The 14,561-nt window shown below is 43.4% G+C and overlaps 1 protein-coding gene across 2 annotated transcripts in view; it reads right to left on the bottom strand.

Moving 5' to 3' along the window:
- rims2a (regulating synaptic membrane exocytosis 2a) overlaps positions 1-14,561 on the bottom strand; it is a 224,806-nt gene that overhangs the window by 80,788 nt on the left and 129,457 nt on the right. For both annotated transcript variants that reach the window (XM_056286260.1, XM_056286261.1), the window contains exons 9-18: positions 13,194-13,313; positions 11,261-11,360; positions 10,853-10,976; positions 9,338-9,384; positions 8,871-8,983; positions 6,927-6,974; positions 3,383-3,513; positions 2,716-2,908; positions 2,178-2,331; positions 147-215 (exon numbers count right to left, since the gene is read on the bottom strand). In XM_056286260.1, the coding sequence (XP_056142235.1) occupies positions 147-215; positions 2,178-2,331; positions 2,716-2,908; positions 3,383-3,513; positions 6,927-6,974; positions 8,871-8,983; positions 9,338-9,384; positions 10,853-10,976; positions 11,261-11,360; positions 13,194-13,313 (1,099 nt within the window). The remainder of the gene's footprint in view (positions 1-146; positions 216-2,177; positions 2,332-2,715; positions 2,909-3,382; positions 3,514-6,926; positions 6,975-8,870; positions 8,984-9,337; positions 9,385-10,852; positions 10,977-11,260; positions 11,361-13,193; positions 13,314-14,561) is intronic.

Genomic DNA, 14,561 nt, shown 5'->3' with positions numbered 1-14,561 from the left:
TGCAGTGTTTTCCTATGTTAACAATGCAGATGATGCCTTAGGAGTGATATTTATCTGTTTGCCCGATCAATGTCTTTTGACAACATTTGTGAGCCTCTTGACATTAGTATATGATTAGGCGTTATCAACATCAGCGCCTTCCTTACCTGTTATAACCCCGACACCATCTTCACAGTCATAGTCTGAGATCTCGCTGTCACTAATCCTCTGCGATCCTTTAAAATGGAGAAACGGAGGGGGGAGAGTAAAGGGAGGGGGGAGAGGTATTGAGTGTGAGGCAGGAGTTCAGAATGGGGACAGAAAAGTGATGAGACAGGTTGACTCTCACTCACTAAGTCGCCTTCATCACGCGGACCGAGTATGACCGTAATCTTTATTGGTTACAGTGCAGAGCGCTGAGTAAAATGCATCCGCCAGTGAACTGCAATATCACAGTCCCGCTGTATTTTTTATAATGTATGTGAAACTACATGTCAGCTGTGTCAAATAAAGCTGTGTATTACTGGCTGGCGCAAACAAGACTACAGGTCTCTCTTCATTTGAACCGTGCTATTTTCAAATGACACAATCAATCATTCAATATACATGCGAAGATGGTGGGCGCACGCACGCACGCACGCACGCACGCACGCACGCACGCACGCACGCACGCACGCACGCACACACACACACACACACACACACACACACACACACACACACACACAAACGACTCCCGTCTCCTCTCTGCCCCCTCCCCGCTCCCACCACCACCACCACCACCGACTCCTGGCCGTCTTCGCTATTCAGTCAGCTTAAATCAACTGGGCACTTGTGCTTTTTCACAAATGACAAGTGCTGCACTCTGGCAGTGCCACTCCCAACCTCTCATCTCAGTCGGCTTGAAACTTTTTACAGCTGTCAGCTCTTTCACCTCACACTAACACAAACCGTCAGAAAATCGTCCCGGGGAACGCAGGCGAGCCTTAAGTGTCTGAAGTGGAAGCAGCACAATGAGGCGGCGCTTTGTAACTCCAGACGAAAATGTAGTAGTCTATTGCTAACCAATATCTGTTCAGAGTTTAGCAGTGGTGAGTAAACTGGAGCAAGAAGGGATATAAACAAGCTATTTCTGGTTTTGGCTGGAGGAAAATGCAATACTAGAAAATAATTTATGACGTATACGGACAATCTGAGTATCGGTTCTCTTCTCTAAGTCAGTATAACACCACTGTTGAGTGGACATGGGATAATGAGCAAAATATCTGCCAGTCGTGCAAACAAAGGAAAGTCACATATGTGAAGACAAACTCAAGAACAACATCACATCCAAGACACGGAAACACAAGCAAAGGAAAATGGGCTACCAAGGCTGGCTACAGTATTCCGTTCCATTCAAAACGCGGATAATACTGGTGAGGGGCAGAATATGAGGTATAATACATCACAGAAGATAAAACAAAACAGGCAAAGGGTCAAAATCTTCAACTTACATAATTTTCAACAGGAACACCAAGTACTCAGAGCTGTAGAAAACAGCCAGGGTTTCTTTCCTATTATTGCATTGCTTTTAAAAAGGGGATGGAGTGCAGTTTTGCAGGATGGGATCGTGGGTTGAAGAACAGGATTGTAGGACAGTTACAATATGAGTACAGAAAGAGGGAGCGATTGCTGTGTCCTAAACCTCCAAATCCTCGGAGTGTCCATCCACTATCCCAAGTGAATTTCAAAGAAGTTGTGCAAAACTAGTGGTTACTGGTCTTACACCAGCTCAATAGATTCATATGGGGTGGCAGACATGAGCACCTTTCATTGAAAATATTGGAGGGTCAGGGCACAGGAATCTTCTGTAAGGACAGCATCACTCAGAGACTCCACGGAGCAGCATGGCAAGGTATTTACGAGGGCTTTACCTGAATTGCATGAATATGAGCCCTTGTCTGTAAAAGCAGAAGTGGTAAGGTTGATGTGACAGGTATAACAAAGGCAAATGACTACATCAACATAAACTACCACTGCTGTCGTTCAAGGACATTCAATTCCTCAATGCGCTTAAGTAGAGGCTGCTGAACATAACAATCACAATCAAAAGTACACCCTATGTACTATTTATCTGTACGTGAGACCATACATTTAGTAAATTACAATGTCAGAGTGACAGTTTTGCCAAGTGGGTCGGAGATGTAGGTGCTACGTACTCTGTAGCCGCCTTGTGGGACTCTCTCCATGGAGCTGTCTGCGTTGTGTGTTCGGGGAGGCACGAGGAAGTGGGACCGAGGACACGTCATGTGTCTGCAGCTTGTACCAATGTGGTTCATCGTCCAGAAGGGCTGTCTCCAGCTCTATCAGGATCTGCAGTGGTGGGAAAAACATGGTGGTTAGGTCACATGTCTGCTCGCAAGCATGTATGCACCCACCTGCATTTATCATCTGTGTGCCACTCATTTATACACAACTGATCTTACCCTGTGCCCGATTCTCAAAACAACACCTTGCCTCATGTCGAGGTGAATAATTTCATCCTAACAGATTTACACAGGGAGGTACAAATGACATCAACGTCCCACATCAATGGTGGACAAGGAATGGACAATGAAAACCCTTGTAATGACCAACAGCATTACTCAGGGTTTTGACCCTGTTCAGTGGATTAGCTGAGCTATCAGTCCACAAGTTAAGTGTTCCCGTTTCCTGACTGGGTGGGTTTGTGGTACTCAGTGGGTCTGGTCTCCTTACCTCTCCCAGGAATTCACTCTCCTCCTCCCTCACCCTGGCCTGGTCCCACAGCGTGATCTCCAGCATGCGCTCCCGGAACTCCCGCCGGTGCACAGGCGAGTACATAAAGGTCTGGTTCCATTTGGGCTCTAAGGATTTCTTTACCGTTTTTGTTCTCCTCTTGCTTTTGTCACTGGAGGAACAATAATTCAAACTGTTTTTATTTACAACCTTGGAAGAGAACAGCCACGAAACAACAAGGTTGATATCACGACACAGCATGGAGCACACACATGGCACCATCACATGCTGGGTTAAGGTGGTGGGAATGATAGGACTACCCTGTCTCTTGCAAATGTCCAGTCACTCCTTTTTTTCCCTGGGTGTGAAAGGACCATTAAACAAAGTGTGCAACACCGCACCGCTAAATCAGAAATGAAACAAAAAACTAGATGAACAAATTCCGTGTTAATCCATAAAAGCGTGATTGCCGTTACTGGTGATGACAGATGAAAAACGTTGACACCAAACACACATAGATGGAAACCAGACAAACACCATTTGAGCTAATAGCTGATGGTTAATTTCTTCATCATTTAGGATAAGTGGAAAAAGGGTGTTGGACATGACACAATGCAGGTGGTCAGACCAAGTTCATAACAAAACGGTAAACTTTTTCTACTCTTACCTTCTATCAGGGAGGAAGTAGATTTTGACATAGGGGTTCCTGGGTCGGCCGTCTTCCCTGGGTGGCAGGTCCTTGGCACCCAGGATGGTGACAATTAACTGATGGCCTACTTTGTCATACCAAAGTTTGACCTGCGGGGGGCAGAGCAGAGGCCACCTGATAAGAGACTGTTCAAAGCCAAGAAGAAGAAAAAACAAAACTCAGGGACGATGCAGGAGAAGACAACTTCAACAGGGTGAACTTGAAAATGGGCACTTGCAATGGGGACGTGTAGTTTTGTTTTTTGTTTTTGTTTTTTTTAGAAGTCTTTTCCTTTTCAACACAACTTTTGAACATTCCCCTTGAGAGTCTTCTTCATCTCATGGTATGTGTTACACCAACAGTTTTGTCTGGCTGTGGCAATATTGTCTTCTCCTGCGTCTACCCTCTAGGGCAACAGGAGGAAGATGTCTACCTGCCAAAATGGCGTCAGCTCACATGCTAGGCAGGGCAGCTTTACAAAGCTTAAATGCTTGCTAAAATAGGCATATCGATGACATTGGTATGCTGAATATGCAAGGCTGAAAATGGTGAATCTAGTGACGCTTGAGCCGATGCTAAAAAAACAAAGCAAAAGATGTATATTTGTCTAGTTAAAAATCAGTGTACCTAGAAACGCAAGCTAACAATGCTCTAAAATAGACAGTGTGATGTTTATTCTAGTCTGCTGCGATTAACATTTTGTAATGATTTTTGGTTTGTTTTTATGCCTGTAAGGGCAAATTCCCCTCTGGAGATAAATAACGTTTATTGAGTAGAACTGAATGTAATTGGATTTTCATTTGAATGGCACTGACTTGAAGTAAAGTACTAAATGCAACATACTCTTACCTGAAATGATAATGTCTACCAGTAATGATATCGCCTCTAATAATATTGCTGCAGATATTCAATGAATATTAATATGCAGAAACAGATCATGCTGTTATGAGTTGAATTAAAGACAATTCACACTACAAGAAGTATGGACACAAGGAGAAGACACTTAGAAGAGGAGAAAACTCCAACTGAAGATTGAGAGTAAAGAAAATGGTGGAAATTAAAAAGAAAAATCTACCTTCTAAGTTCATGTCCATACTTTTTTAAAAATGTATGATTATGGAAAGGGTCTGCATCATCTGAAACCATAGTCTTGTATCTTTACATGCAGCAAAGCAAGAAACGGCATTCAAGACGAGTCAAGATATTTAATATCTGCACACAACATACAGTAGGGGGCTTATGGACAAACAAATTGTACCAAAAATGTAAGATTGTAGCCCGCTACTATACTGCACATTAAATGCAGACTGACTATACACTGAGTCAATTTGTGAAACACTTTCAGAAAGATTCACCTTGAGGACTTGACTGCATAACAATTTGCATGATTCAACAAAGTACTGTGTTCTATACGTAATTTACAATGCCATTACAATGCCCATACTTGTATGTAATAGCTTAAACGACAAAAGCTGTTCCTAGGGTGCAAACAGGCACACACACACACACACACACACACACACACACACACACACACACACACACACACACACACACATACCTACCTACCTATTTATTTAACTCCACTATCTTTCCTTGATGTACCTTGCCTTGATGCATGCTCAATGACTCAGGTGAGAAAATCAAAGAAGGTTGAATCAGTTCATCTGGATACAACGTGTATTGACAGATATGTTTCATCCCTCATCTAAGGGACATCTTCAGTCTAAATTGACTGCAGGTATCCCCAGCCCTTATAAATGATACAGTTGCATAATGGCCGAAAACAATGACCAGTTTCATATGCAAATATGGGTGTGACCACTAATTAGCGTTTCAATGGCCATGTGCACTATTCACAGAGGACTAGGGAATGTTGCAATCACAGCATTGTAAGGGCCCAGACAGACCAAACCGACTAGCGGCGACGAAGGCCAACTGTTGCGTCGCCTCAAGACGCCTGCCATCTGGGCCAAAAAGTAGCACTTGAACACACCGCAGAGACTACAGCCGACGGCTCCGATTCGCTAGCTTAGCACTGATTCGTTAAGCTGAACAGCCAATCAGAGTGATTTCTCTCACTGACGGGTTCTGCTGAATTGCCCAAAAAACTGTCGACAGGGGTCCGACTAGTGCTGACGGTGCAGGCCACACCGCAAAAACTAGGGTCACAGACACTCACCAATGGCCCAACATTGGCCGACGGTGTGTCAGGGCCCTAAGAAGGCGACAGATGTATAGATACCAGCGACCAGTTTCATGTGCAAATATGGGTGTGCTCATTACCTAGAGTTTCAATGGCCATGTGTTTCATATTTGCATATGAAACTAGTCGTTGGTTTCGGTCGTTATGCAACTGTATTGTACATTATTGTTTATAAGGGGTGGAGATACCTGCAGTCAGTTTAGACTGAAGATGTTACTTAGTTGAGTGATGAGACTTTTCTTTCAATAAACGTATCCAGATGAACTGATTCAACCTTCTTTGAATTACATCAAGCTAGTTGTTCAGGCACTTTGAAATGAGAAACCCCCATAGTGCATGTCATTGTAGTTCTGTGTTAGCCAAAACAATCTGACTATAGAAACAAGTGGTCATATCAGTAGCATGTGAAATATTCTGAGGTCAGTCTAGAGTAAAATGACAAAATGTGCGCTGTTAAAGGACTATTTATGGTCCCAGGCAAGCGTATGACCTTCACTCTAGCTGAATTCGGCATAGCAATTCAGGTAGAATTAGTTTAAATCAAAATTTAAGAAATGCAGAAAAAGAGAGAGCGATATCGCAGGTGAGGTGAGAAACTCGCAATGTAAGTCGAAGGTTGGTCAGTATGATTAACGTTTTGGGAGGTACAATTTGCTTTTTTATCAACTCTCCTCTGCATAATGCGATCTAATCTTAAAAAAAGGAGGGACTGTAAACTTGGTGCATCTTTTCAATGTGACATGGAGCGCCAGACCCATCAGCCATACCCAATTAACAGTTTAGCTTCAACTTGCAGCATGGACACCCAAACACAATGATTGGTTGAATACTTTCCAAGGTTGTCTTTCATGTCACTCTGAAAGAGAAAATAACCAAAGTCTTTGGTCCCAGAGAAGATTGTCCTCAAACATTCAGAGAGACACCCTCCTGCATTGCCATAGCTAGGTTCGGAGAGTGATGAGACAAAAGTATATGGAGCAAACAGGATCAAATTACTTAAGTCTGCTGATGAAATAAGGCAATGGAAGAGTGTCTCTTCGAAATATTTAGCTTATATTAGTCGGGCATGCAATACCTGGGCAAAATGGTATGAAAAGGTTAAAATGGCATTAGTGAGTAATAAATATAATCATAATTGTGATGCTAAGAAAATCAAATACAGTAAAATGACACAATGAACTGCACTGAGAGGGAAAGTTGAAGCTGCCATTTCTCTGGGAATGCATTTTCCAGAGCATGGAAAAAGAAAAAAGGCCAGTCAACAATCAATGAGAGGAGACTAAATAGAGAGCGTGCCCTTCAGACAGGGCCCATTACCTGGACCCTAGGGGCAAAAGGCGGTGTTCTTCTACTAAGGCTTTGGCTCTGGATAAGCAAAATTAAACAGCAAAGAAAAAAATTGGCAATAAAACAAAAACTGCAAACCCCCCCCCAAAAAACAAATTAAAAAAAACTCAAAACATATATACTAGATACACGACAACAACACAAATTTAGGCCAGTATTTTTCCATCTTTCACTTCAATATCTTTATCTTTGTGTGCTGTTCATTGATTTGAGTTATTGTCTCTCAGAAGGCCTGTCCCTCTGTTTCTCTGGACTGTGTTTCTCTGAGGCAGAGCTGTGCATCGGCTTTTCGGAGCAAATTATCGATGAGTCATAATTGTACAATCTCTTTCATCCTCTCTGTGCTGGCTCTCCACTGCTTCAAATAGTATGCGTCACAATGACGTTATCCCCAACTGATCCCTCAAAAAAAAAAATCCCCCCTTTTGGGGTTTGTTTCTTTGTAAAAAATCAAAAACAAAAACATAAAAATCCCAAAATATCAGAGGACATTAAAAACATAATTGCACTAAGTTAATTGCAGAAAATGTGGTATTTTGAGGCATACTCAATAAACCTACAGTGTTTTTCTGAAATTGGTTGTTTCAGCTTTTCAAGGTCATCCCATTTATGGTAATGTAGAAACAGGGCATGTACTTCAAAATCATTGGCAGATTTCCGAGATGATGGGCTGGATTTTGATTAGCTGTGGGCTGTAGTTAGGTATGAGCTGGTAGTGAGGGCTTCTCTGTTTTAGGCCTGACCTGAACCATGCTGATCCAAGCCCTGCAGCTCTGCAGGATATTCCACTACAAGAGATTTTCACCAAATTCGATCAGGATCTCCCATCCATCCATCCATCCATCCATCCATCCATCCATCCATCCATCCATCCATCCATCCATCCATCCATCCATCGATTATCCAAGCCGCTTATCCTTATCAGGGTTGCGGGGATGCTGGAGCCTATTCCAGCAGTCATTGGGTGGCAGGTGGGGAGACACCCTGGACAGGCCACCAGTCCATCACAGGGCCGACACATTCACACCAAGGGACAATTTAGTAAGGCCGATTCACCTGACCTACATGTCTTTGGACTGTGGGAGGAAACCGGAGCACCCGGAGGAAACCCACGCAGACACAGGGAGAACATGCAAACTCCACACAGAGGACGACCCGGGATGACCCCCAAGGTTGGACAACCCTGGGGCTCGAACATAGGACCTTCTTGCTGTGAGGTAACCACGCTAGCCACTGCACCACCGTGCCACCTCAGGATCTCCCACAATCATCAAAAGCCACCTTGCCCTCCAATTGCTTTTTGTTTCGCAACAATTACCACCAGTGCAGCTTTATAGCAGCAATACCAATTTTAAGAACAATACTGTATTTGCTGTTTAATCTCAGAGAGTAGGGACTATAGATTGGTGATATTTGTATTACAGCAAATGCTAAAACAGCAGTTTGCTTCTCCTCGCCTTCTTTAAGTATGTCTTGATGCATGTTTAATAGCGTCTTAACATCTTATTAAGTATCTTATTGTGTTGGGGTGAAAGATGTCTTTGACTTAGTAAATAGTATCAAATGCAATTCCCTGTTGAGTCTTAGACTGTGAGAGTTGATTTATCTCTTGTTTTGATGCAGCTCTCCACTCACTTACCCCTGGAGTGTATTTTACACAAGATAATGCACAACTCAGAGTAACCTGATCTACAATACTGTGGTGGGTTGGTAATGGGCCAAGCGAACAGGCCGGGTGAGAGCAACAACACCTTGTGCAAGGATTTTAGAGGTAATGCTTCTCTCTGCATATTGAATACACATTTAAGACCAGTAACCAAACATGTAGTAATTTCGCCATCTACAAATAAACCGTCTACAGAATCTCACATTTGCACAGTACCCCATCCTCACTGCCTCATTCAGGTAACTTACTGAGAGCTGTCCTGACAGGTACTGGGGGGCGTCCCTCAGCATACTGGGACTCATGGGGGAGGTGACGGAAATGGATGGCCGATCCATCTTCTGAGACTCAAAAGAACTTGAACCTAACACGAAGAAGAAACATTCACATTTCTGTCAGAGAGGGAGGTCTGCAAGACTTCAGTCTGTACTGTTAGTGTGAGTGGGTTTGGGGAGAACAAAGGAAACATAAGGAGCAGAAGCAGGAAAGAAAGAGAGAAGAAAGAGAGGGAAATAAAGAGAACAAGTATGCACACAGATAGAAAAGAGCGAGAATGAGAGGTGGAGAGAAAAAAGAAATACAGAGAGGCAAAGTGAAATATTCGACCATCTCGGACGTTTCTCTAGTTTGACGTTTCTGGGTTGACTAATTGGATAAAACAGGCTAATGAGCTACGGTTGTAGCGTGGGGAGGAGAAGAAAGGGATGAACAGACTCACTTGATTCCAGTTGTGCATGTGTGCTGTCGGGTATCCTTGGAATATCTCTGCAAAGGGGGGGGGGGGGGACAGTGAGAGAAAGAGAGAGATGCGGGGAGGAGGAAAGGGAAGGTATAGGGGGATCAATTTGAGCTAATGCTGAATGCACTGTGCTTTAATGACCCTAAGCACCACATTAGTCTTCATTCACCCAGCAGCTCACTCAGCAGTACAAAACAGGTCAAATTTGGGGGAATTAACAAAGTAAAAGGCGTTGCCATTTTCCCCTTGCTATTTCTGCTTTCAAAAACAATTGGCATACAGCTGTTTGCAGAGGAGAGAAAGTGTGAGCAACAAAACAGTCATTTTGCCATGCTGCATTGCTCGGCGGTATAAGTAGCCCCGACTGACAGAGCCTGAATTTGGGGAATGGCGGAGGGAGGGGCGGTTTTTAAATAAAACAAAGTTGCCTCTATTGCAAAGCACATTTCAGTGTGAACACATGCCGTGCTGTTTCTCGGGTTAAACACTTCAAGTCTCTCCGATAAACAGAGTTCGATAGCACTAGATGATTTACCAATACGCAGGATATGGTGCAAAAATCTCCTGACCTGATAGACTAACCTGTCAGTTGTTCTGATACAGGACATCAGACTACGCTGTAAGGCTCATCTCACAGCATCATTTACTTAACTAGCTAAACCAGCTATTGGAAGGTTTAACTTGAATGCAGGCATGTCATTGCATTTAACAAGTGGCCACCTTCCCTCATGGTGTTTTATTGAGCTAGACTCTAAACATTTCAAGAAGGCTCAACATTGTAGTCCAGCAACCTAGAACCACCCTGCTCTGAACTACATAACTAAAGCTCTGTGGGGGTGTCCGGGTAGAATAGCGGTCTATTCCATTGCCTGCCAACACGGGGATTGCCGGTTCAGATCCCTGTGTTACCTCCGGCTTGGTTGGGCGTCCGTACAGACACAATTGGCCATGTTTATCCAAAGGAGTTGAATCAAGTCCTGATTCAACTCCTTTGGATAACCATGACCTGGATGAATGAGAACATTCACAGACAAATTGGCCATGTCTGCAGGTGGGAAGCTAGATGTGGGTGTGTATCCTGGTCGCTGCACTAGCGCCTCCTCTGGTTAGTCAGGGTGCCTGTTCAGGGGGGGGGGGGTCTGGGGGGATAGCGTGATCCTCCCACACGCTATGTCCCTCTGGTGAAACTCCTCACTGTCAGGTGAAAAGAAGCGGCTGGCAACTCCACATATATCAGAGGAGGCATGTGGTAGTCTGCAGCCCTCCCCGAATCAGCAGAGGGGGTGGAGCAGCGACCGGCACAGCTCGAAGGAGTAGGATAATTGGCCAAGTACTTTTGGGAGAAAAGGGGGGGGGGGGACTACAGCTCTGTTATACCTAGCTGAGATTTGGGCTGTGCAAAGCTTTAGGTTTATTGTACACGAGGAATAATGGAGCACCGCTGCCGTCTTGCAGAGTATGGCATGAATACGGTGCAATATATTGAAGTCTCACCCTATTGGCCGCGAAACCACAAGCTCCACCTGGGGCTCAGGCTTGGATTCAAGAATGATATTGTAAACTTCTTTAAATGTGGCTCCTTGTAAAATTCTTCCATTCCACTCTAGCACCTGATCACCTGCAAAAAAAACAAAAAACAAAGAGATATGTTGCATGTAATGTTTTAAGCCACTTTAGCTTAGGTTCAAAATAGACAGTAAAATTATTGTAGCAATTGGAATCAAAATCAAATCAAATCAATTTTATTCGTATAGCCCAATATCACAAATTACAAATTTGCCTCAGTGGGCTTAACAGCAACACAACAATAAAAAATACCATAAATTTGGTTGTACTCATAGAGTGTACCAACAAAAGAGTGGGATTAATTAATTAATGTAAAGAGAGGTTTGGCATTTTTACCTGGTCTGAGGTGCCCGACAGTGTCTGCTAGACTTCCTTTCCTCACTTTGGTGATGAAAGCACAAAGTCTACCAGAATCTGTCATCTTGCCACCTACCACCTGTGGAAGATGGGAGGTGAATGTAAGCGTATCTCAAATGTCAGCCTTCAGTATACTCAGACGTGGGCTGTCTCAAGCTACACACTTATTTAAATGTAATCACATTAACTCCTCTCATCAATGAAACCATTATTTTCTACAACAAGGACATAGGACACATGTTGCACCTTACAGGAGTGTTTTGCTTTTGCATTTGCTTTTTTTTGATAGCATACTGTTGACGTCATGATTTCTACTTTTGCCTTCAAGGCACACTTCCTAAACAGAAAGCATCGATGGTAAGGGTCAATGGAAAAAGTAAATCTCTTCAGAACAATGTCCTGGGCCTAGCCCATCCTTTTCTCCCCCCCTGGGGGGCTACTCTGGTATTTTTCTGTGTGGCGCTGTAACAGTTCAAGCCCATGGGCAAGAGGTGTACTGTAAAACTGAAGCGCTCTGGTCTGCACAACTCAGCCTGCATGGGCATCACACAAAATAAAAATCCCTTTTAATGGCAGCTGAATGCCAACATACAAAGGAGCTTAGGGAAGTCTGCTGAAATGAAATGGCTTTATGTAATGGGCAGGACCCAGCAAGGGAAGTCAGAGAGGGAAAAATGGGTGAGAGAGAGAAAGAGAGAGAGAGAGAGAGAGAGAGAGAGAGAGAGAGAGAGAGAGAGAGAGAGAGAGAGAGAGAGAGAGAGATGGACGGTATCTGGACAGCTGGCAGCCTGACTGATGGACCGACTGGCTGGATTGTTAAGTTGGTTGGCTGCTGCTGAGCAGACAGAAACACACAGAGGCATCAAGCAGGCACAAACATGCCATTTCAGGAAGCTTATTCAATCAGTAATGATTTTTCCCCATCTTGCCACTTTCTTTTCTTTCTCCTGATACTCCCCCTCCCACTCTCCTCTCACCCCTTCTTCAGGTTCTTCTCGGTTCTGCACCGTGTGGGTTGTTCACGCTAGAGTATCAGTGCAAGCAGGAGGAACCAAGAGCATATTTACATTTGAAGCCCCCTCATATTCTTACCATAGGGATAAACGGTCATCAGTCCTTGAAAAAAAAAAACTTTTTAGATCACTACCTTCCCATACTGTATGTAGAGGGAGAATGAGACCTATAGAAGGAGGCTGTGAAAGTGTCAAAGCATCAGAAAGAGCAATGTATTTATGCAGAGATGATGTATAAAGGGCACAGTCCAGTTATGGAGCAACTAAGTAGGTGAGGTTAACTAGGGCAACATACTACAATGACATACCAGGCTACCAGGGTACATTTTATACACATTTTATGCATTCTCATCTCTCAAATGAGATTAGAAATCAAATCTTGGAAGTCATATCTTTTTAAGAGGCATCACTTACAGGCCCTGGTGTGATTTTTGCAGTGTGCCTGCTAAGATATTAAACACAGATCATTAAAATAACTCAATAGGAATGTGTATGAAAACTCACAAGGCAAACTTGTGTACACTGCTCATTAATATTAATCTGACTAAAAAAGTCCCTAATTAATATTAGTTCTAATTAACACAATGATGCAATCAATGATTTGAAGCTGGGAAGGCAAATAAACTGAATTAGCAAACCAGAAGGGACTAAATAATAATATGTAGTGTTTTAAATGATTGTATTTTGCTGAAACCTTACACAATTGTGTTTGCAGATGGTTGCCTGTACACAATAGCAGCCTCTCAAACTCACTTGAGAGTACAGGCATGCAAGTCTGTGTATGCAGAGGATCACATAAACAAAAACACAGATGAACACACAAAGACAAACAGACACACAGACAAATCAACAAGCAGACAAACAAATCCCTGCAGAAAAAAAAATCATCCTGAGCTCACCTTCAGTCCAAGTAGAGCTCCTGAGTCTCGGGGCACACTTCCATCTTTCATGCGCTTGTTGAGCAAAATGCGCCCTATTAGGCGATCCCCATCTTTGGATGGCTGCCATGTCACGGGGTGCTACAAGGTCAGAGCAACAACACACCTTCTGTTTTACAACTCATCCACTTGAGATTTATCACTTAAGACCAAAAGAGATGACTGCATACAGTGAGAGAGAGAGAGAGAGAGAGAGAGAGAGAGAGAGAGAGAGAGAGAGAGAGAGAGAGAGAGAGAGAGAGAGAGAGAGAGAGAGAGAGAGAGAGAGAGAGAGAGAGAGAGAGTGTGTGTGGTGGTGGTGGGGGGGCAATTCACTTGGAAGAAAGCAGCTCACACAAACTGTTGAATCATCTCGACTTTTGCATCATTCAGGGAGCTTTGTGATTTTATTTTCAACTGACTGAATTTGGCTTTTGCTTGGAATGAATGCACCATAATTAGGGCTGGGCGATATATTGCACATTTAAAACATATTCAAGATGATTTTGTTGGAGATATTAAAGCAGGCGATATTGTAAATATTGCGGTGATCTTAATGCGCCTTTCATACGGCCTATTTTCTAAAGACCGGGCTAGTTGCAGTAGTCCCCTGACTCTTCCTTGTCTAACAAATATGAATACGTTGGTAGCGTGCTAATCTCGCTTGGCCAGACCTCCGTCTCATTAGCCTAGTAGAAGGTTTTCCAATAAGCTGTTTTGTACGAGAAATGAATAGCAACACTAGTGTTATTCAAATAAGAAAATGCGAATGACAACGCAATGCAGCCTATCCACAAACCAGGAAGTCAGTTTTCACATTCACAGATTTTCCACCATTGAAAACACTGGTCGACACAAAATTCAGTGGCGTTTCAAAAATATATAGAAGATGGTTTAGTATTGTGGTTGCTCATGGAGCATTATCCCTACTACAAATATAGTATATATATACATATAGTATATATAGAGATAATGTTGAAAATCGTGATTCTCCCTTGAAGTCCATTGACCCTGGATATTATTATTATTTTTTAATTAATTAATTTTTTATTTCCTCCTCTTTTTCTCCCCAATTGTACTTGGCGAATTACCCCACCCTTCCGAGCCATCCCGGTTGCTGCTCCACATCCTCTGCAGATCCGGGGAGGGCTGCAGACTACCACATACCTCCTCCGATACATGTGGAGTCGCCAGCCGCTTCTTTTCACCTGACAGTGATGAGTTTCACCAGGGGGGACATAGTGTATGGGAGGATAACACTATTCCCCCCAGTTCCCCCTCCGCCCTGAACAGGCGCCTCGACCGACCAAAAGAGGCGCTAGTGCAGCGACCAGGACACACAACCACATC

This window comes from Lampris incognitus, chromosome 9 (assembly GCF_029633865.1).
Source record: "Lampris incognitus isolate fLamInc1 chromosome 9, fLamInc1.hap2, whole genome shotgun sequence".
In the NCBI taxonomy this organism is placed as follows: domain Eukaryota; kingdom Metazoa; phylum Chordata; class Actinopteri; order Lampriformes; family Lampridae; genus Lampris; species Lampris incognitus.
This window is presented reverse-complemented; position numbering and strand designations above follow the sequence as displayed.